General features: G+C 43.3%; 1 protein-coding gene across 13 annotated transcripts in view; it reads right to left on the bottom strand.

Annotated features, from left to right (window-relative positions):
• The window catches only part of BRF1 (BRF1 RNA polymerase III transcription initiation factor subunit), a 481,847-nt gene that overhangs the window by 286,555 nt on the left and 171,393 nt on the right, over nt 1-23,899 (bottom strand). For 10 of the 13 annotated variants that reach the window (XR_010305870.1, XR_010305866.1, XR_010305858.1 and 7 more), the window contains exons 12-14: nt 16,121-16,182; nt 12,989-13,070; nt 12,836-12,891 (exon numbers count right to left, since the gene is read on the bottom strand). Coding sequence is in view for 7 of the 13 variants with exons in the window: in XM_064159979.1 (XP_064016049.1) it covers nt 12,836-12,891; nt 12,989-13,070; nt 16,121-16,182 (200 nt within the window). In the remaining 6 variants the exon portion in view is untranslated. Of the gene's footprint in view, nt 1-10,827; nt 11,085-12,835; nt 12,892-12,988; nt 13,071-16,120; nt 16,183-23,899 lie in introns of all 13 variants that reach the window. The other 3 variants (XM_064159323.1, XM_064159396.1, XM_064159819.1) reach the window with 1 other exon arrangement.

The following is a 23,899-nucleotide window of genomic DNA, read 5'->3' as shown; positions in this document are numbered from 1 at the left end:
TCCCCCTTGTGTTGAGGCAGAGCTTCTTTTGCTGCAACTTACACCCATTGCTCCTTGTCCTATCCCAGGGAGCAGTGAGCAGAGCCTGTCCCCCAACTCCTGGCAGCCTTCAGATACTTATAAACATTGATCAAATCCCCTCTCAGTCTTCTCTCTTCCAGACTACAAAGCCCCAGGTCCCTCAGCCTCTCCTCATGAGCCATGTCCTCCAGCCTCCTAATCACCCTCGTAGCCCTCTGCTGGACCCTCTCCAGCAGATCCCTGTCCCTCTTCAACTGGGGAGCCCAGAACTGAACACAGTATTCAAGATGGGGTCTCATCAGCACAGAGTAGAGGGGGAGGAGAAGGAAGAGAACCTCCCTTGATCTGCTGGACACACTCTTCCTAATACACCCCAGGATCCCACTGGCCATCTTGGCCACAAGGGCACACTGCTGTGCCATGGTTAACTTGTTATCCACCAGGACTCCCAGCTCCCTCTCCACAGGGCTGCTCTCCAGCAGATAACAGGTTTGATAACAAGAGCCATAACGCTTCCAATTTCTTTGTTTCTTCCCACTCTTCTCACCCCCCACATCACATATTACTATTTTTGCTAACACACTATACAGTTCAAGAGACTGCACAGACATATTTATGTTAAGTCTCCCATTAGACCCACTGAGTGTAATTTGGAAGAAAAAAGCTCACTGAGCATTTTCTCATAACCAACCTGAAAAGGAGAACACAGATAAACAAGGTGCTCGCAATCCAACTGTCACACAAAATTATCTTCTGGGCTAAAATTGCTCCTATTTACTCCTAAAACACAAGATGAAATTAGTTCAGACAGTTACAAAAATCCCCTCTGCATTTTTGCACTGCCCAGCCAGCCTCCCCTGGAATCTGACAAGGAGACAGTTTTCTTGAGTGGGAGGCAGAAAAGCAATATCCAATTTATGTAAAACAAACAAGAAGACTGCTGTAAAAACAAGGAGACTTGACCTGGTTGTGGGCCATGAGGTCAAACCAGATCAATGCCTTTTTAGTTTTAAATTGGAGGAGGTCTTGATCATTCAGAGTAAATGCAAGCGAGTGCTGGATTTCACAGACACTTGTTATTGCTCAAACACCTGCACAAGCCCAGATGTGATCTCACACAATCTTGAAGGATTTCTTTATAGCTATTTCATAGAATCATAGAATCAACCAAGTTGGAAGAGACCTCCAAGATCATCCAGTCCAACCTAGCACCCAGCCCTAGACAATCAACTAGACCATGGCACTAAGTGCCTCAGCCAGGCTTTTCTTCGACACCTCCAGGGACGGTGCCTCCACCACCTCCCTGGGCAGCCCATTCCAATGACAAATCACTCTCTCTGGGAAGAACTTCCTCTTAACAGGTTCTCCTGAGTCCAAACAAATGACAACTCAAGAGCACTCCTCTGCAGTCTCACCAAAGCATGCTCCCTTACACTTACACCAAAGTCATTTTTGACAGCATTAAATGTTTATATTATAAAATTTGGATGCTCTTAATGAATGCTTTACAACTCGAGATAATTTGCAGCACCACTGAGTTTACAGAAATTGGTACAGTTCATATCTAAAAGGCTTCTTCACATCACTTCTCCTGTCATTAGGCTATTCCAGGGGTGTTTTTCACCAATTATATTTTACAAGGTGAAAATAGAGGTGTGTTATTTGCTATACTGAAACATTGCCATTTTATTCCAATGCTCAAAAACTAATTCCAAGACTCAGAACCTAATAAATCCAAAACTGAGTTTCTTAGGAAGAACACTCCATTTCAATAATATAACTTCACTTAACTCACTGGCAGAACAGGCATGAAAGGAGGAAATGATGCTATAACTTGTCTCCTGCAGGAGGAAGGAAAGGATGGAAGGCTGGATGGGTGGGCAGAGGCCAATGGGACGAGATTTAACAAGGCCAAGTGCAGGGTTCTACACTTTGGCCACAACAACCCCAAGCAGCACTATAGGCTGGGGACTGAGTGGCTGGAGAGCAGTCAGGAGGAAAGGGACCTGGGGGTACTGATAGATAGTAAGCTGAAGATGAGGCAGCAGTGTGCCCAGGTGGCCAAGACAGCCAATGGCATTCTGGCCTGCATCAGGAACAGTGTGGCCAGTAGGACAAGGGAGGTTATTCTGCCCCTGTACTCAGCACTGGTCAGACCACACCTTGAGTACTGTGTCCAGTTCTGGGTCCCTCAATTCAAGAAAGATGTTGAGGTGCTGGAACATGTCCAGAGAAGGGCAACGAAGCTGGTGAGGGGCCTGGAGCACAAATCCTATGAGGAGAGGTTGAGGGAGCTGGGCCTGTTTAGCCTGGAGAAGAGGAGGCTCAGGGGTGATCTTATTACTGTCTACAACTACCTGAAGGGGCATTGTAGCCAGGTGGGGGGTGGCCTCTTCTGCCAGGTAACCAGCAACAGAACAAGGGGACACAGTCTCAAATTGTGCCAGGGTAGGTATAGGCTGGATGTTAGGAAGAAGTTCTTCACAGAGAGAGTGATTTCCCATTGGAATGGGCTGCCCAGGGAGGTGGTGGAGGCACCGTCCCTGGGGGTCATCAAGAAAAGCCTGGCTGAGGCACTTAGTGCCATGGTCTAGTTGATTGGATAGGGCTGGGTGATAGGTTGGCCTGGATGATCTTGGAGGTCTCTTCCAACCTGGTTGATTCTGATTCTATGATGAAGGAACAAGCCTTTTCTTAACCGCATCAGAACGAATTGATGCTGTGTGCCAGAAGAGTACAGAGCTGCTGGAGTAACTGCTGCAATATGCTGAGAGTCAGCAACAGAAGCAGTTCCTGCAGCAGCTCACGTATGGCCAGACTCTGCAGGCTGGGATGCCGTGCTGGGCAGTGACAGGATAGGAGCTCATTTCTCAATGGATGGTGAGAAGCACAACAACATGAAACACTCTTCATACATGTTTCAGAGTTAATGCAGCTGCACTGTCAGAGGTATCAAGCCTGTCAGACATGAAAGAAAAATGCTATTGTAGATACCAGGGCTAATTCATCTTCCAAATAGCCTGAGAAATCAGAACAAACATAAAGTCCTGACAAATGCCTACCAGTTTCTGAAAGGATGAGTCTGGGGAACTGTTTTTGCCTTTTCTTTTTGTTTGTTAAAAATAAACAAATAATTAAATAAACAAGTCCCCATTCTTCTGTCCTTTTTCTGTGTCAAGAGATATTGAGAGTAAAGGGATAACCTTAGAATCGTAGAATCAACCAGGTTGGAAGAGACCTCCAAGATTATCCAGTCCAACCCATTCCCCAGCCCTATTCAGTCAACTAAACCATGGCACTAAGTGTCTCACATTCCCCATACAGCGTGCTGGTTCCTGCCTCCCAAGGCAGAAGGAAAGGTATTTTTCCTCCTGTGTTCTCACTTAATGAAGCAGGATTGCATTTTAGCATTCAGATGTTAAAAAGCACATGTTAATCTTAAAACACGTTGGGTCAGATACATTTCTTTCCAGTTCTTGCCTCTGATTTATCTCCTCATTACAAAAGGCTTCTGAGCTCATATGAACAGAAGTAACCTGCAGCATTAGCCAGGTTACAACATCACAAGAAGCTTTACTAGATCAACTCATCAAATCAACTGTGAACAGGTCGAAGAATGTGTCAGCTCCTTTCAAGGTCATTTGTAAACCTCTCCCCCACACAGCTAACTTTAATATGGAGATGCATGACTTGAAAAGCAGAACCTTTTAAGTCTTGAATTCATTCTTTTCTTGGCTTTGCTTTTTGTAACTAAAATACATAATCTGTATAAGCTTGTCCCACTAAAAGTTACAAGACTGGAAAATACTGGTAAGATTTATTATAAGTGGAGGTACTTATCAAATGTCACCATTTCCCTGTTCAAAATGACTAATCATTTTGATTAACCTTTGATTTAAATGATTATATACCACAGCAAAGCACAAACATACATAAAATTATGCTCAAAAGAAATTCTCAAAGCACAGATCACATAAGAAAACAGTTATGTCAAAGTGGTTAGAGAACTTATTTACCCCATACATAATATTCAAACCAACATCTGACTCCACATGTTCAACATGAAGGCTCCAACCACATGTATATTATACCCAGCTAATCCTGTAGCCAGTGCAAGACTAATTCCAGGGGAAACACCAAAAATGCCAACCATATAATAAACTCTTAACTGTCATCTCAACTAGTATCTTCTGTGAGGAATTTCATTCCAGGTAGGAAATTTATGCTAGCAGATTAGGCACATATATAAAGTAGACCTGAAGCAGCACAAGACAAGAAATAAAACCTAATATCACAGCTGAAGTAGACATTAATTCCAAACCATGTAACAGACTTCAGAGCAGAGAGAGGAAAACAGGATACCAAAGGTAAATTAGACAAAGAACTGAAGGCAATTCTGAAAAGTAAAAACATATGATGGAAAACTAAAGCACAGAAAAACACTCTTCAGATCCCATCTGAAAGGGCCAGTTTGTATAGAGAATGCATACCACCAAAGCTGCCATGGAAAAGACTCTCTGAAAAGCTTTGTACCTGTTAAACATAGGGCTGGTCCCTCTTCAGAAGCTGGGCTTCCTCACGGATTGCTACCCTCTAGGATTTGCTGTAGACTTCCATCAACCCACCAGACTCCACTGCCTCGGTTGCACTCAATGAACTCTTAAACTTTAAAAGGTTGAAACCATTTACAACAATGCAGTTTTTTGTCAGGAAACAAACAAAAAGAAGTGTTCTGAAATAACAACTCTCTTCTTGACACAGAGAATCAGGAGGGCTATAATCTTTATAAACACTTGGGTCTAATCTGATATAAAGATTTCTCAGACACTCAGGAATCTCTTGAATTACTCGAGCTGAGTTTTGTTTCATAGAATCATAGAATCAACCAGGTTGGAAGAGACCTCCAAGATCATCCAGGCCAACCTATCACCCAGCCCTATCCAATCAACTAGACCATGCCACTAAGTGCCTCATCCAGGCTTTTCTTGAAGACCCCCCAGGGACGGTGCCTCCACCACCTCCCTGGGCAGCCCATTCCAATGCCAATCACTCTCTCTGTGAAGAACTTCTTCCTAACATCCAGCCTATACCTACCCTGGCACAACTTGAGACTGTGTCCCCTTCTTCTATTGCTGGTTGCCTGGCAGAAGAGGCCACCCCCCACCTGGCAACAATGTCCTTTCAGGTAGTTGTAGACAGTAATAAAATCACCCCTGAGTCTCCTCCTCTCCAGGCTAAACACCCCCAGCTCCCTCAACCTCTCCTCATAGGATTTGTGCTCCAGGCCCCTCACCAGCTTTGTTGCCCTTCTCTGGACATGTTCCAGCACCTCAACATCTTTCCTGAATTGAGGAGCCCAGAACTGGACGCAGTACTCAAGGTGTGGTCTGACCAGTGCTGAGTACAGGGGCAGAATAACCTCCCTTGTCCTACTGGCCACACTGTTCCTGATGCAGGCCAGGATGCCATTGGCTCTCTTGGCCACCTGGTTTGAGTACCCTGAAAGATGTGAGCTCAAGCTCCTTCCCTCCACAAACAGCAGTCTCATAATCTAAAATAAGCTAAAAGTACTGTCCACTAAAAAAAAACAATCCAGTCTGAGTTTATAAAATCAATTACAAGCCATAGCCACTACAGAATAACCACTGAGGACTGGGTTTGAGTTGGGAGCACCCAGTCAGAATGCAGCAGAGCACTCAATACACCATCTTCACCTGCCAAAATAGTAGAAGTACAAAGAAAGGCCTTATTGTTATCAGCAATCCTGGATGTTGTCAAAACAGGTGGTTTGGAGCTTCAGTCCTCCCTTCTCCTCAGGAGAAAGAAACAGAGATTCTGCTGGACCACCACAGTACCAGCAAGTGAAGAGAAAGCTTTCAGGCTGTGTGTGATGAATAGCACCCCATATTTCCTCTCTCCCACAATATTACTAACTATAATCTGGAAAACCCAATGAGATCATAACAAACTTCCACCTTAGAGAGGAACATGCACATGCCAGACACCAGAAAGGGTCAGTCGTAAATGAGGGTTGGAGCTGGGGGCAGTGCTCGCATCAGCCAGCAGTGGGGAGCTGACTCTGCCTCCACAGGCTCTCCCTGCAGCAGGCTCCTCCAGAGAACATAAATTAGGACTCTGTCCATATTTTACCCTCTCCAGGGGAATGTGATTCCAATTAAAGCCAAGAAAGCATCAAGTAATTCATCAGATTAAATGAGATGCTTAATGCTAGGCTGTAGGAAAAGTATCACATACGTTCTCTCCAGTAATAAAGACAATCTTTCTGAGGTTGTGACACACATTGAAAAGTCAACAAAAATGTAGCTGGACCAGATGCTAATTGAAATTGTGCATCCCAGGGCAGGAGCATGAACAGCAGAAGTCCCTGGTACTGCAAATACCATGTCTGCAAAATCCAGATCCCACTGCTCCAAAGCACAGATGGGGCCATGTGCCAACATATACAAGCAAAACAGGTAGTGAGACTATGGGAAGAATTTGGAGGTGAATTTCCAAATCTAATCAAATCTGAGATCTTTACCAAGGTTTTTTGTCACATTCATAGCAGGTATGATTTGTTTTTCTATTACATATTCATATGCTTCCATTCAGAACAACCTCGTTTCATTAGCACAGACTCAGCTGTGCTTTACAGTCCTGTTTCATTTCTTCCAAGGCAAATTCTTCAGGAGATTAACCTGACACACTTACTCCCCCGATAATATATCCTGTCTTTTCTGATATCATTACCAATTTCAAGCACATAGCAATAAACAGGCTTAATTTTTTTCAAAAGTAGTGACTTGAAAGCTCTCCTGTTCTCACATTTTCTTGGTACAACACATTTCACTTTGCAAGCAATGTAAGATTCAGCTCAAGTAAATATAAAATGAATTATTAAGCTTCCAACCAAAAGATGCTAGTCCTAAAACCCCTCTTTATTGGACTTAAAGAGCTCCAGTGTATGGCACAGTTCTAAATGGAGTTCAGGTTTTAAGTAGCTTGAAGTGGCAATTGTTCTTTTCCAGGAGTTCCAACATATTACTCTTAGGCTGCACTCGCACAGAAGACACTAGTGAAGATAAACTGTGCAACTAGTAATTGAAATTAAAGTTGCAACATCTATTACAGTAGCATCCAACGTCCCATATCTCAAACACACAGCAAACAAAATGGCTTTTGCATATGAAGCACCAATTGTGGTACTCACTGGAACAAAAATGCATTAAGAAATGTAATGAAATGCATTTACAAACCAGAGAGTTTCCCAAAATAACAGACAACGTCATTATTAGTCTTCCACCACCTTGACAGGTACAGTAAGTAAAATCCCAGTGTAGCTCTGGGAGGTGTGTCTGTGTGTGCTAGATTGAGCCTGGCTAGAATGTTTTGGTGAGAAGAACTAGATTACAGGCTGTGAGAAGAAAACAGTGGTGGTGTCTACTTCACTCATAGGCTTGTTGAGATGTATAAGAACAAGAACACAAACATAGATAGCACAGTCACTCTCTGGGCTTTGGGCTGAACTTTTTCTCTCTCTCTAACCTAACCTGCCATCTTTGTGACTAATCCACTAGTTTCCTAACCCCCCTGGCTGACCCTCCAATATTCCTTGGGCATAAGGCAAGATCTTGGGTAAGGTAGAGGGAGGTGGGAAGAAGGTGGAAGGGTGGTTGAGAACTCCTCCTGGGGACTCAGGTTTCTGAGAGGGCTGTTTTGTTTCTGTATTACCTTTTAACTTGTCTATTTCTGTCTATAACTGGTTATATTGTAAATATCTGTTTGTACATTGTGCTAAGCTGTAAATACAAAGCTCCATTCAATTTCCAGAGCTGCTAAGTCTAGTCTGGGTGATTTTCCAAAGTGTGTGTGTGGGGGAGAGGTAACACCCAAACCATCACACTGTGTCCTGATTTGAGCTTCCAGGGCTAAAGCCCACAGGACAGAATATAGGTTACTCCTCTCTTCCCCACCCTCTCCCCTGTGGGGAAAAGATCAGCAGGGGAAGGTATAATAAACTACTTGCACAGAACTGGAAGTTGATAGAAGTAACATTAACAAAAGTATAGAAACACAGAATCTGCCAGGTTGGAAGAGACCTCCAAGATCATCCAGTCCAACCTAGCACCCAGCCCTGTCCAATCAACTAGACCATGGCACTAAGTGCTTCATCCAGTCTTCTTTTGAACACTTCCAGGGACAGTGACATAGAATCATAGAAGTGCTGTTTTAATCACCAAGTAGGTGGGTGGCTTTCCTAGCTTGTAAAGCTCCCTGTTACACAGTACGGGTACCTTCCAATCGGGATCAGGACTAAATCAACTCCAGAAAATCTGACTAACTCAGATGAACTAAAGGATCATATCAAAGCAAGGTTATGCAAGGTGCTAATGCAGTCAGATGCAGCTTACTTAATATTTAAGACAGATAAAGATTTGGGACTATAAATCACTGCAAACCCAAACAGTTAGCAAGCTCTCTGCAAATGCCTCCTGGATAAAGACACATTACGTGCTTCATTCACTTTCTAAGGAGCAATGTTCAGGGGGTTTATTATTATTAATTGCATATAAATTACCATGATTTTTGTATCAGTGGGGAAGTATTTAGCCATTCGCCTCTCAGAGGAGCAATGCTGAACAAAGGCAGTGTATGCACAGCATATAAGAACAAGGCAGAGCATGGAAATTTATGCATGCCTTGTAAAAGGCATGGCATTTAGACTACCAGCAAAAAAAAAAATCAGAAGTATGTCATAAATCTTTAATTGTAAGGGGGGGGAAAAAAGTCCAACTAATGGTTTTACAAGTCCTTGATATTATTTAAGTAAGAACACCGCTGCTTCTGGAGTGCAAAATCCCCTTAACTCACGAATCTGCATGTATCCTCAATCTCCTCTGAAGTGTTCTGCTGCAAAATTCATTGTATCCAAGATCAGCTAATCATCATCAGGAAACTCTGTTATGCATCTTAAGGACGTACTTTAGGCTCTCAAGAGGAAAAATAAACATGTTTTATTAGCTGCTTTTGGAAAATACTGATTTGTATTTATCTAGAAACCTTTTCAAGTTGCACCACTGTTAAATTAAATATTTATGGCATGATTTTCCAAAGAGTTTAACACCTATTAAGAGTGGAACACGCTGATTTCAACAGGAGCTCTGAGTGCCCAACATTTCTGTGAACCTCTGAAGTGACAAGGTTCAGATGTGGCAAAGCACCTTGAGCAGGGATAGTATTGCTGAGCTCTGACATGCAAGCAAGATCCTTGCCAGGCCTTGCTTCCCATTGCAGCACTGCATTTCAGACAACCAAAATCAGCTATATCTTACTAGAAACAAGTAATATGATTCGTTAGGACCTGTTAAATCCAAATAAAGCACAGACTAAATGCTCTTTGTTAATCCTCAATGTGTCCTCACTTTCCTTCAGTAGTGGAAGATGTATATGCTTCAGTCATTAGACATCACCTCCACAGCAACTTCTAGAGGTGACTAAAACCCACAGTGAGTCAGGAACTGGAAAGCAAAGCAGCTTAGAGAAGTCAAATGAGGATGAAGCTATCTTAGTAAAATATAGAACAAAAAAGGTATCACAGAGAAAGAAAATGTGTTTGGTGCAGTGCAAAAACCCACATCCTGGCTAGAATGGGTCCAGTCCTCTGTTTTGGCTGAGAAGCCAAATGCCAAAGCAAAAGCCTTGCTGTCAAACAAAGACACTATAAGAGATTGGGTCTAGTCACTTATTTTGCTGAATTTCTAAGAGTTGGGCACTTACAATGCTTCCCAACATCACATTTTCAGGTGTTCTATGTCCTGGTTCCTGCATGAATAGATTACATCTTGTGGCTGACTTCCCTCCTGCCCTCCCCAGTCCTTTACCCATTTACAACACATGCCCAGATTTGAACTACAGTGCAAACACATCACCTTACAGTTCAGAGTTAAATATCTAAATATTCTTGTGGTGTTGGGCTTATACCTCTGGAAGAAAAAAAACTATTGGGTTTTTTGGGCAGCAAATAAGTAAATATCTAAGTATATATATATATATATATAATCTAAGTAAGAAATTGGTGTACATAAACACAGTTCAAATGATCATCTGACATAATTCCATAAACTGAAGACTAATAAACTAGTTGAATATTGTAAATAGGACACATCAATCACCTGCTACACTTTACAGCACATTACAAATCTGCCCAACAAGTTAAATATTTTACTCACTGAAACAGTAGCTTTCACCACACTATAAAACATTTGCAAATGCAGACCAGAAAACCAACGACTATATTTACTGTAGAGCTTTATATTTGTGTCATCAATTAACACCAAAAGTTTGGAATAAAGCTAAATTAAAAGCTAATCAAAAGAGCTAGCTGTCGAAACAGATGGGAACTATACAGTTCAAATCAAGCAAGAAAGCCAAAGCTTTTGAACATTTAGTGCCTTGTCAGCTGGTACAGACAACTTAGAAAGGTAGGACAACAAATGTTAGGATCATATTAAGAAAAGGTGTCCTCAGATGAAAGATTTATGAATTTCCACTGATTTTCTCTTTCTTTTTTTTTTTTTTTTTTTGGTGTTTGTTTTGTTTTCAGGATGATTAATTCCCACCAAAGAAGACCTCTGATATGTGAACTATAAATAAGGTGCCACTGCAACTCTGCTGGCAAAATAAATAAAAACAGAGCCCCAAACATTATTTTAGCCTCAAACAAATGTTTCAGTCCCTGCACTGTCTGGCTCAGAAAGATGCATAGACAGTCTCACAGACAGAGATATAAATGAACAATTGCAGTACCTTTTTCCCACACTGTTTACAGGGTTGGCTATATTCCTACTGGCAATAGATTTTCTTCTTGACAGCTTCTTGGTGTTGGTGCTGTCATCAGTGCTGTCATCCTCTTTCTTTGGTGTGCTACTTCCTTTGCTGTTCAGGTCCCTTAGCACATTATAATTAATTTTACTTGAGATTTTCTTCTGTTCTAACATCTTTTCAATTGCCTCTCCTGCTGTGCTGGCTTGTATTGGCTCCCGTTTCTTTGCAGATTTCTTTGGCTTAATTAAAATATAAAATTAGTGATGTAGATACAAACAAAGTTTCTCTGAAGCAGAAGGGTGAGCTGTAGTTCGGCAGTCCTGGCTCAGGTGCTGCTGATGCGGGGATGCAGGCAACAAGGACAGGCTAAGCCAGCACTGCCTCTCCTGCCACTCAACAGGACCAAGAGGTCCCTTTTCTCCAAGAGACAAGCGTTTTTTCTTCCCAAATGCCCACAGAGTTTCCTACAAATTCTTTACTTAGTATTTAGAATGCTGCTAGAGAAAACATGGGCCATTTCTCACACATGAAAAAGACAAAGGGAGTGATTTCCTGTTACAGAAACAGGAACCTTGCTAGCATCACCTGGAATGGAAATGAAGAAATTCCCCTGCTAAAACTACCTTTAGAGTCAAGCTGGGTCACAACTCCCCTAAGGACTGCCTACTCCGTATCAAAACTGCAATGGTATTTTATATCAAGTCCAAATACAGAATACCAACCTTCTCCTTTACAGTGAGAAAGGCCAAGAATTATCATCAGCAGCTTTCTAAGCATGGACTGGCACTAATGGTGGCAGATAGGAAGCAGGAGGCTGCAGACACATGAGCGCAGTGGCAATGTCACCTGTGAGCCCGAGCACAGTGTTGTGCTGCAGAGGCTGATGCTGTGCAGAGCCAGACCTCCAGAAATGACACTGGAGAACATTTCCAGCCATGTCCCACGCCTGGATAGGTAAAAAGGGGGAAGGTTTTAACACCAAGCTCTGCAGATTTATTTTTTAATGGATAAGAGCCTCTCTGTTTACCTACATGGGTCAAGTGCTACCTTGAAATTGGAGAGCACTCTATTAATCAAGTTCTAGTCGAACTGTCAGAAACAATACAGAGCTGGAGAAAACCTCCTGTGTTTCTGAACAAAAAAGTGGGTGTTTGGGCTCTTTGGTGGTGCCAACAAGTTATAGAAATTTGGAAATTGCTGGTAGTCTGCCATGTCTGCCTGAGCACAGGATGAATGAGAAACTCTGAAGCATAAAACAGTATCTCATTGTCTGGTTTTGTTTTTATCGTTGAAGTACCTAGGGGAAGGAGAAAATTCTGTCTTTTGCATTAGTTGGAGTTAAAAAAAAAAAGGATTGAGGATATACACACTATAAACTAAGAGGGATTTTAGTTGCATGTAAAAGATCTGACTTGTGACTTGCTCAATTACACAAAATACCAGTGCTGTAAATTGTGGCAAATTAGGCTGCTTTAAACTGCTAAACGTGGAGACGCGACACGCCGTTTGTTAACATAACTGTCGCGTTCTTTGTGAAAGGTAGAACAAAATATTCCTTCAAGTGGCTCTAACAAAGATCTGTTCAGTTCTTCATAAAGAAGTCATTATTGTCAGAGCAAAGAAAGCTACTGAAGTTATGGCAAGTACAAACAAATTCCCCATGCACGCATTAAAAACATAAAGCGGGCATGTCGTAAGACCTGTATTTAAATAAGCAAGCAATCAGGACAGCAATCCTAAGTGCAAAGAGTTGGTCCAACTTTGCCATGCACAGTTATTTCCTCATAATAGTAATTTAAAAGGAAATTTTGAGCAAGAAAGTTTTTTTACTCACCACCTGAAAAATTAGACCTTTGTAATTCAACAACAGGTAAAGACTCAACAGCTTTTGCTTCTTTCAGTGGTGACCTACTAGCATTATGCTCACATAGCCTACATGGAGTTTATCAGGACATTTTCAAGCAGACACAACAAATGCACAGTTCAATACCTTGTGTTCCTTATAAATCCCAAGTTCTTTCTCTTTTGCTATTCTTGCTTCCTTTTCTGAAAGATGACAAAATGGTAACCGGCATGAATATTACACACACTGCATATTTCTGCAACACCAGCCAAAACGAGAGTTTCAGCCTTACACACTTACCTTTCTGTTCTTTCAGATAGTCTGCATTTTCTTTCATCCACAGCTCTGCTTTTATCTGAGCTTCTGCTTCGTTAAGTATATACTGAAAGACAAAACATGTTTATCGAGTTTCAGAGACCAACAGGAAAACCACAGAGCAAAACTGAATTGAAAAACCACTGCCAAGGTCAATTCAGATTCTGGTTTTAAAAATACATTAATAGAAGAAAATATATCTGTGATGTGACAAACAGAGAGCACTTCCAGGAACTTGTAAATCTGGCAAAAACAATGGCATGTCCATTTCCAAAATGCGAGGAGATGACCAAAAACCATCCAGGAATCATTGTACGTGGTCTGTAATTAACCTAAAATGATCCTGGCTTTATAATCTATTTCAGATGATATGAGAGGGTATCCTGACAATGTGGTAGTCTGTAAGTAATTCTGCATGTTGATGGTGGTCTATAATTCAAAACAGCATGGGAACCATTGCCCGGCGCTACCAAAACAGAAACATGTGTTCTGAAGAGGTTTCTGCAAAGGTTTAAGCACAGTTACTGAGATTATTAGTTCAATGGGCACATCTGTGCGAAAGAAAACAGCTTAGACTGGTGGAGATTTAGTCATAGAATCATAGAATCAACCAGGTTGGAAAAGACCTCTAAGATCATCCAGGCCAACCTAGCACCCAGCCCTAGCCAGTCAACTAGACCATGGCACTAAGTGCCTCAGCCAGGCTTTGCTTCAACACCTCCAGGGATGGCAACTCCACCACCTCCCTGGGCAGCCCATTCCAATGCCAATCACTCTCTCTGGCAACAACTTCCTCCTAACATCCAGCCTGCACTTCCCCTGGCACAACTTGAGACTGTGTCCCCTTGTTCTGTTGCTGTTTGCCAGGCAGAAGAGACCAACCCCCACCTGGCTACAACCCCCCTTCAGCTACGTTGTAGATAGCAATGAGAACACCCTTGAGCTTGCCCTTCTCCAGGCTAAATCTAGTCCTCTAGATTTTAAAGAGCTGGGATCAGGAACCACATCTAGACTTTTTTTCAGTTAACTCCACTTAGTCTTGGTGACATCATTAGTAGGTATGGAGCTGTAAACCACAGCAAACTCAGAGGAATTGCAGACAAAAAATCAAGGGGGAAGTAGCAGTCAGGCTGGCAGGTTGGTAAATAGATCTGGTCTTCAATTACTTCAATGAAAAAATAAAGCCAGTATGTAGCACAACTGTCCATGAAACTGAAGTTCTCTACAGACAATACTGTTTGAGAGTGAGGAACTTCTGCAGAACAGAGAAGACAAACTGGGTCATCCTGCACAAATACAACACTGTATTTTTTAAGCAGCAAACCCAAGACTTGTAAAACTATCTTTAAGTGCATGAAAACTGGTTTGAGATTTCTCCATCTTATGGGTCTGAGCATCCAGGATTTTCTCCAAAGTAAAATGTACATATAGGCTTTTATGAGAAAAATAACTCCAGTCCTATGAATTAGTGGAGTCCTTCCTCCGAGGGCAAACGAGGCAAGCAAACAGCTGGGCAAATCCTGGTTTATCAGATCAATATTTTCTCTCTTTCATCTGTTCCTATTAAAAGTAAGACAGAACAGTAAAATTTACTTCCCTTCAGCTCAGTTATTCATCCTTCTTATGTTCTTGGAGAGTTCATAGTCTTGGGCTTACAATATTACGATATAGTGCCATGGAAATGAACATGAGGTCATAAAAGCAGAGTTATGACCTCATCACAGAGCCTAGCAGGAGGAGAAACTATGTTTGTTCTTCTACCACAATTGTTTAAATTATGGACTGGCTATACTGAAAGCCTTCAGCTTCCTCATTTCCTCCACTGGATGAGGCACTTAGTGCCATGGTCTAGTTGACTGGCTAGGGCTGGGTGCTAGGTTGGACTGGATGATCTTGGAGGTCTCTTCCAACCTGGCTGATTCTATGATTCTATGATACTTAATTCACAAGACCCTTCCTAATGCCCAGCCTAGCAAAACCTGCTTCATGGCTCAAGTTAAGCTAAACATTTCTGCCTTCTTCATCCACTGTCAACAATGTTCTGTAGATGCAAACCTCTACACAACATCTTCGCTCTCAATGACTTTAAAAGGGGTTCTTGGCATTGATGTTATCTGTCCAAATTACAATTTAAACTAGTGCAGTGGCTGGAGAAGGCATCAGGGTCAGGGGCACAAAAGCCACACTATGTCCTGTGTTCAAGCATTAAACTTCTGTGTGGCTTTCAGCAAGCTGTTTTCCACAGCTGTCTGTCATAATCAGGCTACATAGTGAAGGGTACCTTTTTCTGCCACACAAGTGGAGTCAGAACAACTCCCCAGCTAAACTGATGCATGTTTAACAGCGTTGGCACAGGAGCTGGGGGTGTGCAGCCTGCAGAAGAGGAAGCTCAGAGGAGACTTCAGGGCTGTCTACAACTACTTGAAAGGAGATTGTAGCCAGGTGGGGTTGGGCTCTTCTCCCAGGCACCCAGCAGCTGAACAAGAGGGGACAGCCTCAAGCTGCACCAGGACAGGTTTGGGCTGGGCATTAGGAAGAAACTGTTGGCAGAGAGAGTGATTGGCATTGGAATGGGCTGCCCAGGGAGGTGGTGGAGACACCACCCCTGGAGGTGTTTAAAAGAAGTCTGGATGAGGAACTTAGTGCCATGGTTTAGTTAAGCAGAAGGGTTAGGTGATAGGTTGGACTTGGTGATCCTAGAGGTCTTTTCCAACCTGTTTAATTCTGTGTGATTCTGTGAAGTAATACAACCAGAAATTGTTACATGAACCTCTAAAAGAACACAGAAGCTGTATATGCTCCTACAGTTTGGTTTCCACGGCAGCTTCCTAAGTTCCACCAAACTTTTAGATGTCCTTCTTCACAATAAAAGGCATTCTAAAATGTAATTATTACAGCATAGTGAGTAGCAGCAGCAGTTCTGTAGATGTAGAAAACAGACGAGTACCAAATTCACAGGCTTTCATGAACATTAGTTTTGATCTCAAACTGAAAGCACTTGAACCTCTCTACAGATCTGAGCAAAGAGGCAGTGAGAGGAGAGGATCAACCAGATAAGAATCATTTTTCATTTGCAGACAACCAAATGAAGAAAGTGAGGATGAGAGGGCACCTTACCCGATCTATTTCACTGTCGTCGATCCCACTTAGATCTAATTCACCATCTCCTGTATTCTCACCTACAGAAAGGAACACATTTTAATCATGCAGATGTTTGTTCAAAGTCTATTCCAATTCTAGTTCTGTAGCAGAGCAGCATCTTAAGGATGGTCCTTCAGAGGATGTGCTCATTCAGGAGTCTTAACATGTTCCTGACTATCTTCACTACAGGAGTAGATGCACCACAAATTCACTACACTGAACTGAACTGAAATTCAGGAATCAGCATGGTCTTCTTCAGTACTAAAAGTCTGTCAGATACTTCCAGTTGCCTTTTATTCCTCATTTTAATTTATAGCCACAAGTGCCCAGCAGGATGCTGTGGAAACCATTCAAAAAGATGAACATTTTTCTCTTACCATAACACGAATTTCAATGTCAGAGCCTATAGGCCAATGATTTATTTGCAAATTACAACTTAGAAAATATTCTCTGTTTTCAAGGAAGCAGCATGAACCAGTGAATAACACATCACACCAACAGCTATATCATGACTTTCTTCTAGGTGCATAATTTGAACCACTTACCTTATGCCAATGCTATAAAACTATGTGTATTGTTTTTTCTGTCTGTAAAATGGGAAATATTAAAACATTTCTAACCTTTCATAACAACATTTATAAGCTATGGAAGGGTCTAGATAAATGTTAAACAAGAATGGCTTTCTGTATTTATAATTTCATTGTAGTTTTTCTAGTTTTGTATTTCATACAACCATAGAATCAACTGGGTTGGAAAAGACCTCCAATATCATCCACTCCAACCTAGCACCCAGCCCTAGCCAGTCAAGTAGACCATGGCACTAAGTGCCTCAGCCAGGCTTTGCTTCAACACCTCCAGGGATGGCAACTCCACCACCTCCCTGGGCAGCCCATTCCAATGCCAATCACTCTCTCTGCCAACAACTTCCTCCTAACATCCAGCCTACACTTCCCGCTGGCACATCTTGAGACTGTGTCCCCTTGTTCTGCTGTTGGTTGCCTGGCAGAAGACACCAACCCCCACCTGGCTACAGCCTCCCTTCAGGGAGTTGTAGACAGCAATGAGGTCACCCCTGAGCCTCCTCTTCTCCAGCATAAACACTTCCAGCTCCCTCAGCTTCTCCTCACAGGGCTGTATTCCAGGCCTCTCACCAGCTTCATTGCCCTTCTCTGGACATGTTCCAGTATCTCAACATCTCTCTTGAATTGAGGAGCTCAGAACTGGACACAGCACTCAAGGTGTGGCCTGACCAGTGCTGAGTACAGGGGAAGAATAACCTCCCTTGTCCTACTGGCCACACTCTTCCTGATGCAGGCCAGGATGCCATTGGCTCTCTTGGCCACCTGGGCACACTGCTGGCTCATGTTCAGCTACTATCTAACAGTACCCCCAGGTCCCTTTCTGCCTGGCTGCTCTCCAGCCATTCTGTCCCCAGCCTGTAGCACTACTTAGGGATGTTGTGGCCAAATAAGTGCAAGGACCTTGCACTTGGCCTTGTTAAATCTCATCCCATTGGCCTCTGCCCATCCATTCATATTACAACTTATTCTGAAAACAACTCAAAAATACTCTATCCATTAGAAAGCATAACAGCACAGAATTGAGGTCTAATTTGGGACTGGCACAGTGTACAGCAACAAAACCTGATCTTCCACACCACATTAACATACAGTAGTAACACACTATTAATGTAATACAGGTAGAAAAAAAACAAATCATTCAACAAAGACTTATGCTGGGGCATGAAGCAATCTTCTTGGTCATCTTCATTACATCTAATCAAGATGAGACAAGAGAAGACCTAAGCATTTTACTTGCAGAAAAAATAAAGTCTCAACAATCTGCAATTACACAATGAAACTGAAATGGTGCAGAACAGGCTGGCACCTTCATGGTTCCTGTTCCCCAGTCCTGGGGACGTGCCTACCCATAAACCAAGACCTTTGAATGGTTTGGCTCCACAGCCTGGCGCTTTGAGATGGAGCAAAGCTCTGAGCAGCACAGTGTTGGAGTAGTCAAGGGGGAAGACAGCTGCAGCTCCTTGACCCAATGGCAGGTTATGGTAACCAAATGGTGAAGACAAGCAAAGGTAGGAATTATGAGCATTCCCAGGAAACACAAACAATGCTCTGCTTGGCAAAACTCAGCTGTTTCAACCAACTGCCTGAAGTACATGAAACCACAGGGTTGGGAATCCAACCAAAACATCTGGTTAGGAATAAAGGCTGTGCTTCTTGAGGTGGTGCTCAACAGATGTTTGCCAGCATCAGACACTGAGCACTTACAAATGTCTTCTCAAAATTCATACACAAAATGAGTTTCACCTCAAAGAAAATGTCCTGTCACAAAGCAGAGTGTAACACTGTGCTTTGACTTTTTTTGTCTGAGACTGCCTCATAAATGTAGAATCAACTTTACCAAGTCCAACAATCTGATGCTAGTATGACAGAAAAGGCCCTGAGGAACATTTCTCATTGTGTTACATTTAGAAATTAACTGTACTGTGGTTCCAGGCACCAGATTAATTTTTCAACCTTTTTCCTCCAAAACACTTTGAAAGTGTAGAAGATTTTACAGTAACTATAGCATTGTTCAGTATACACAATTTCCTTCTGCTGTGATCTCTATGCAGTATAGTAAGAGCGGAACTTTCTGCATCAAGACCTCCAGCTCCTCATGTAGGCACCCTGCCACCAGGGAGGCAAGGATGTCCAAGGACATATATGCATAGAATCAACAAGGTTGGAAAAGACCTTCAAGATCAGCCAGTCCAACCTAGCACCCAGCCCTAGACCATCAACTAGACCATGGCACTAAGTGCCTCAGCCAGGCTTTGCTTCAACACCTCCAGGGATGGCGACTCCACCACTTCCCTGGGCAGCCCATTTCAATGCCAATCATTCTGGGAAGAACTTCGTCCTAACATCAAGCCCAGACTTCCCCTGGCACAACTTGAGACTGTGTCCCCTTGTTCTGTTGCTGGTTGCCTGGCAGAAGAGACCAACCCCCACCTGGCTACAAACTCTCTTCAGAGAGTTGTAGACAGCAATGAGGTCCCCCCTGAGCCTTCTCTTCTGCAGGCTGCACACCCCCAGCTCCCTCAGCCTCTCCTCACAGGGCTGTGTTCCAGGCCTCTCACCAGCTTCATCACCCTTCCCTGGCCATGTTCCAGTATTATCTACCTTTACTTGCCTAGCATTTTAGGCTTAGGGTTTTTTTGTTGTTTGTTGTTTAAGCTTTTGTTTTGATTTTGTTTTTTCTTGTTTGAGCCAAACAAATTTCAGTTTGGTTTATCTAAGCAAACAAAGGATTCTTTTTTTATTCCATAGTCCTTGCACCAGATAAAATATCAGCTATCCACACAGGCTTGGATCCAGGGACAAAGGAAAAGGGAGTCAACCTCACAAGTGACTCCTAGTATGTTCTGAAAATTGCAGGCTAGAAAAATCAAAATTTGAAGGTGGTGACAGAAGTACTGAAATCATTGCTACATAAAACTGCATCCCAAAATTATTTGTTGCAAACTGCCACAGCACCTTAAGAAGAATATCCCACTGAAATCAAGCTGTCACTGCTTTTATTCACCATTACACACATTGCTCCTCCTATACTCTGCTATATTTTGGGAAGGCAGGTTTAAAATTTAATATGCCACAGTACAGTAGCTGTCTGTTCCCTTATACAGCCCCAATATGCCAGACTGAAAATGATGTAATTTCAGGCACCACGAACAACTTCACATGTCACTTTAAATATAACTTGTTCCTGAATTAGGTGCCAGTTTTTCTCATTGGATCAATTAGCAGCAGGGACAGAAAACTCATTCTCCAACTGGTAAATTGCAGAGAAGAATCCAGAAGCGAGTTAGATGTAATAAGCATTTCTTAGACTCCATAATGGCAATAGAGGGAGTAATTGCAGGATATCCTTCTGCCTGCAAGTCATCCTTTTTCCTGCCAAGTTGATAGGCATTCATTAAAGGTAAGGGGCTTTTCAGAAGAGAAGGCCCCTTCAACTCCCTAGTTTAATGCTTTTTTGTTAGAGAATGCCAATTCAAAACAGAATACATCCGTTTTGATCTGAGAATTTCCACAACAATCGTTTCCAACATGAGCAGACTCTACCAGCCGTAAATATCTGTGTTCTTGATGTTGTACAGCTCACTCCAGGGCACAGCAGCTAAACCCTTTGCTTTTTCTATACTGCAACCATCTTTCCAGCTGCTAAACTTTTCAGAATGATCTCTAAATTATCATTTTGTCTTTTAATAAAAGGGTTGAAATTAAATGTTGGATGAAATAAAAACACAGATGTGGCCAACATCTGGTCCAACCTCTTAAAAGCTTATTTAAAAGCAGTAGCATCACGTGGCTCGTCTCTTAGACGTTGCAGATTTCTTCTGTTAAGAAAAACAACCACTTTACTGCAGGGCACAGGCAAAAAAAATTAGTTGGGCATTAAAAACAACAACCCCTCCCCCAAATCCAGTTCTTAAATGGATGTACCATCAGAAAGAGTGCAAAGCAAGGCAGCGAGGAGCTGCCTACATCACCTTCACCTAATGTCTCCAAAGCATGTGGAGGAAGACAGGTGCTTCTAGAACGTTTTTCATCAGGGTCCCAAATCAGCTGCATTCACACCACTTAAAATCAGAAGCACGCAGCCAGCTCCCTCAATGTTTGCAAATAACCCCCTCCAAAACATCCCTTTCTTTACAGCCTTTAAACATCTTTTCAACCGACTCTAGTAGACAGGAGGGCTACAATCAGACACTGGGGATTAGGTTTGTAAACCTGTAGGATTATTTACTGTTCTTGTCATTACTAAAGGCAAGCTAAAGCCTCTTTTAACACACTGTCTCCCCCTCTCTCTACCTCTGTGCAAGTAAATTTATACATAGCACACCATTATGGGGATTTATTACAGAAGAATCATTCCACTCAATATATTTTAAACCTCACATTTTTAAAAACAGCCATCTGAAGAATGTGTTTTTCTGTTTCTATTACAGGAGGCAGCACTATTTATTGCTCTGCCCAGATAAGAGGATTTCCTTACAGACAGAAATGGAGGCTGAACACTTCCCAGGAAATCCTCCGGAGCAGATATAACAGAAGGCACTCGGTGCTCTGGTCCCACGCAGCAAATACCCCCTCCATTGCACGGGTTTGTAGCAGTCAGAGTTGAAAGAGTTTAAACAAAGAAACCTTCCACCTCTTTAGCACAACAAGGGACACTAAGAGGCTCCAGCATTTAAGAGCACCAACAAAACCTTAAAATACTTGGGAGAGGCTTTTACACTAACAAAAATCTTCCCGCACCAAATCAAAAGACCTGAGCCCAGAGCATCAGAAATAGTGGATGGCTGCTGCTCTCCAGGGAGGGATTAAAGCAGCCCTGGGGAGAGGGACTTGGGGGTGCTGGTGGGTGAGAAGCTCAACGTGAGCCAGCAGTGTGAACTTGCAGCCTGGAGGGACAACCAGAGCCAGAAGAAGTGTGGCCAGCAGGTCAAGGGAGGTGATTCTCCCCCTCTGCTCCGGTAAGACCCCACCAGGAATACTACATCCAGTTCTGAAGCCCCCATTACAAGAATGATGTGGAGATGCTGGAGTGTGTCCAGAGGAGGGCCACTGGGATGCTCAGAGGGCTGGATCAGCTCTGCTATGAGGACAGACTGAAACAGTTGGGGCTGTTGAGTCTGAAGAAGAGGAGGCTCCCAGGCTGGCTGAGGCTGTGGGCAGCCTGATCTAGGGTAGGGTGATCCTGCCCATGGCAGGGGAGTTGGAACTAGATGATCCTTGTGGTCCCTTCCAACCCTCACTGATTCTATGATTCTAAAACCAATGGGAGCCATGGACAGCCCAAACTGATCATCAGAGAAACCCGACGGGGCAGAAACACTTTTGCAGCTGAATGTGAGGAGCGGTGCCAGTGCCACCTCGGGAACTCTGAGACGCACAAGGAGAAGGCAGTTAGCTTAGTGTCAAAACAGGCACTGTACAACCACGCCAGAATATAAGTGATTAGCTGATCAGAGGGGACAAGAACCCATCAGGATGGGGAGAGAACTGATTTAGTGAGGGGCATGAAGAGAATGGTCATTAAGCATGGGTAACAGGGAGGGGAGCGACAGCAGCGGAGGGACCAAGTGCCATAGTGATCAGGTAGAGAAATGAGTGTGAAAACACTGCTGCAGCAGCAGCACGGCACGAAGGACAGGGTAGGAGGATCGATGGGCTTGGACACGAAGCCACCGGAATGGGCTGCCCAGGGAGGTGGTGGAGTCGCCGTCCCTGGGGCTGTTCAAGGCAAGGTTGGACGTGGCACTTGGTGCCATGGTCTAGCCTTGAGCTCTGTGCTAAAGGGTTGGACTTGATGATCTGTGAGGTCTCTTCCAACCCTGATGATACTGTGATACTGTACCAAGGCGTGCGCAGTCTGCAGGGCCCTAAGAGTGGGTTAGCAATATGGGGCTAGGAGTTTCCAGAGCAGCATGGGAGGTTATCTTGGCCAGTCTCACTGCTCCAGAGAGGTGATTCTTCATGCAATGCCAGCTGGCCCCACAGCACCTCTATCTCACTGCATACAATGTGCAGCTGTCAAGGGCCTGGGTTCCCCCCAGTCACCTGCAGCAGTGTCATCATGTGTCACCGTAAGAGAAGTGTGTTACAAAAACAAAACAAAACAAAAAAGAAAATTAATAGCACTTGCTGATGAAATAAGGTCACAAAATAAGTGATGTGTACACTTGTGTTAAGTGAAAATGTTATTTTATCATACCTGAAGCCACCCTGAAATTACAGCCTGCTCCCTCACAGTGCAAATTCAACACTAGGATTTAGGTCTGACGGCACACGGAGCACACGAGGCCATGTGTACAGCACAGAGATAAATGAAGTCTCTCACTTTATTATTTCCTTCTGCTTAGGCAAGGCTAAGGGGTCTTCTCTAGCCAAGTTTCCAGCCTGCTAGCTCCTTCAGAGGAAGCAAACACACCGCACCACACAGAATGAGACCCCCTTCTTCCCAGAAGCAATCATTCCTGCTGACAAGGGATGGCAGGAGGCATTGCTGCCTGGCGCCGGGCTGCCTGGCAGCACCAAGGCACACAGCCTTGGCACCACAAAGCACCCACCGGCCAACTCTTCATGCTTGGACTAGAAGGGTAGAGGCAAAGTCCAAAAGGATGCAAATTAAGGGAAAAAAAGGAAAAGACTCATTGTAACACACCCAAAGGACTTCTACATATCAGCTACAAAACTTATCAGAAAAAAAACATGAGAAGACAGCTGTGCAAAAGGCTGACCAAAAGCAGGGATGTACAACTTCATTAGCTCTCTTCTCACTCCCATCTCCTGAAAATAGAACCTTCTCACAAAGCAAGGAACAGGCACCAGACCCACCTGGTTTGCAGTTGCTGCCTCAGGCCCAGCCATGTCACTGCAGGCAGGAGGTACTCCTGCAAGATTGTGCCTTAACCCCACCCAGAAGTATAAACCTACCTTTATTAAGTGCTTGCATCTCTATTTCCTTACACTAAGATACACACTCCAGGTGACACCTGTCCTGCAGCAGCTGATTGACACAGCACATCTTTCCCACATTAACCACCTTCACACAGTGGTCACAGAACAATTTTCCCATGGCAGGGACCAAATTTCCAATTTGTGTGCTCAATGACAAATGGGAATGTGGAAAAAAAACTCACCAACATAGAATCATAGAATCAACCAGCTTGGAAGAGACCTCCAAGAT

Source organism: Pogoniulus pusillus, chromosome 1 (genome assembly GCF_015220805.1).
Source record: "Pogoniulus pusillus isolate bPogPus1 chromosome 1, bPogPus1.pri, whole genome shotgun sequence".
NCBI lineage: Eukaryota > Metazoa > Chordata > Aves > Piciformes > Lybiidae > Pogoniulus > Pogoniulus pusillus.
This window is presented reverse-complemented; position numbering and strand designations above follow the sequence as displayed.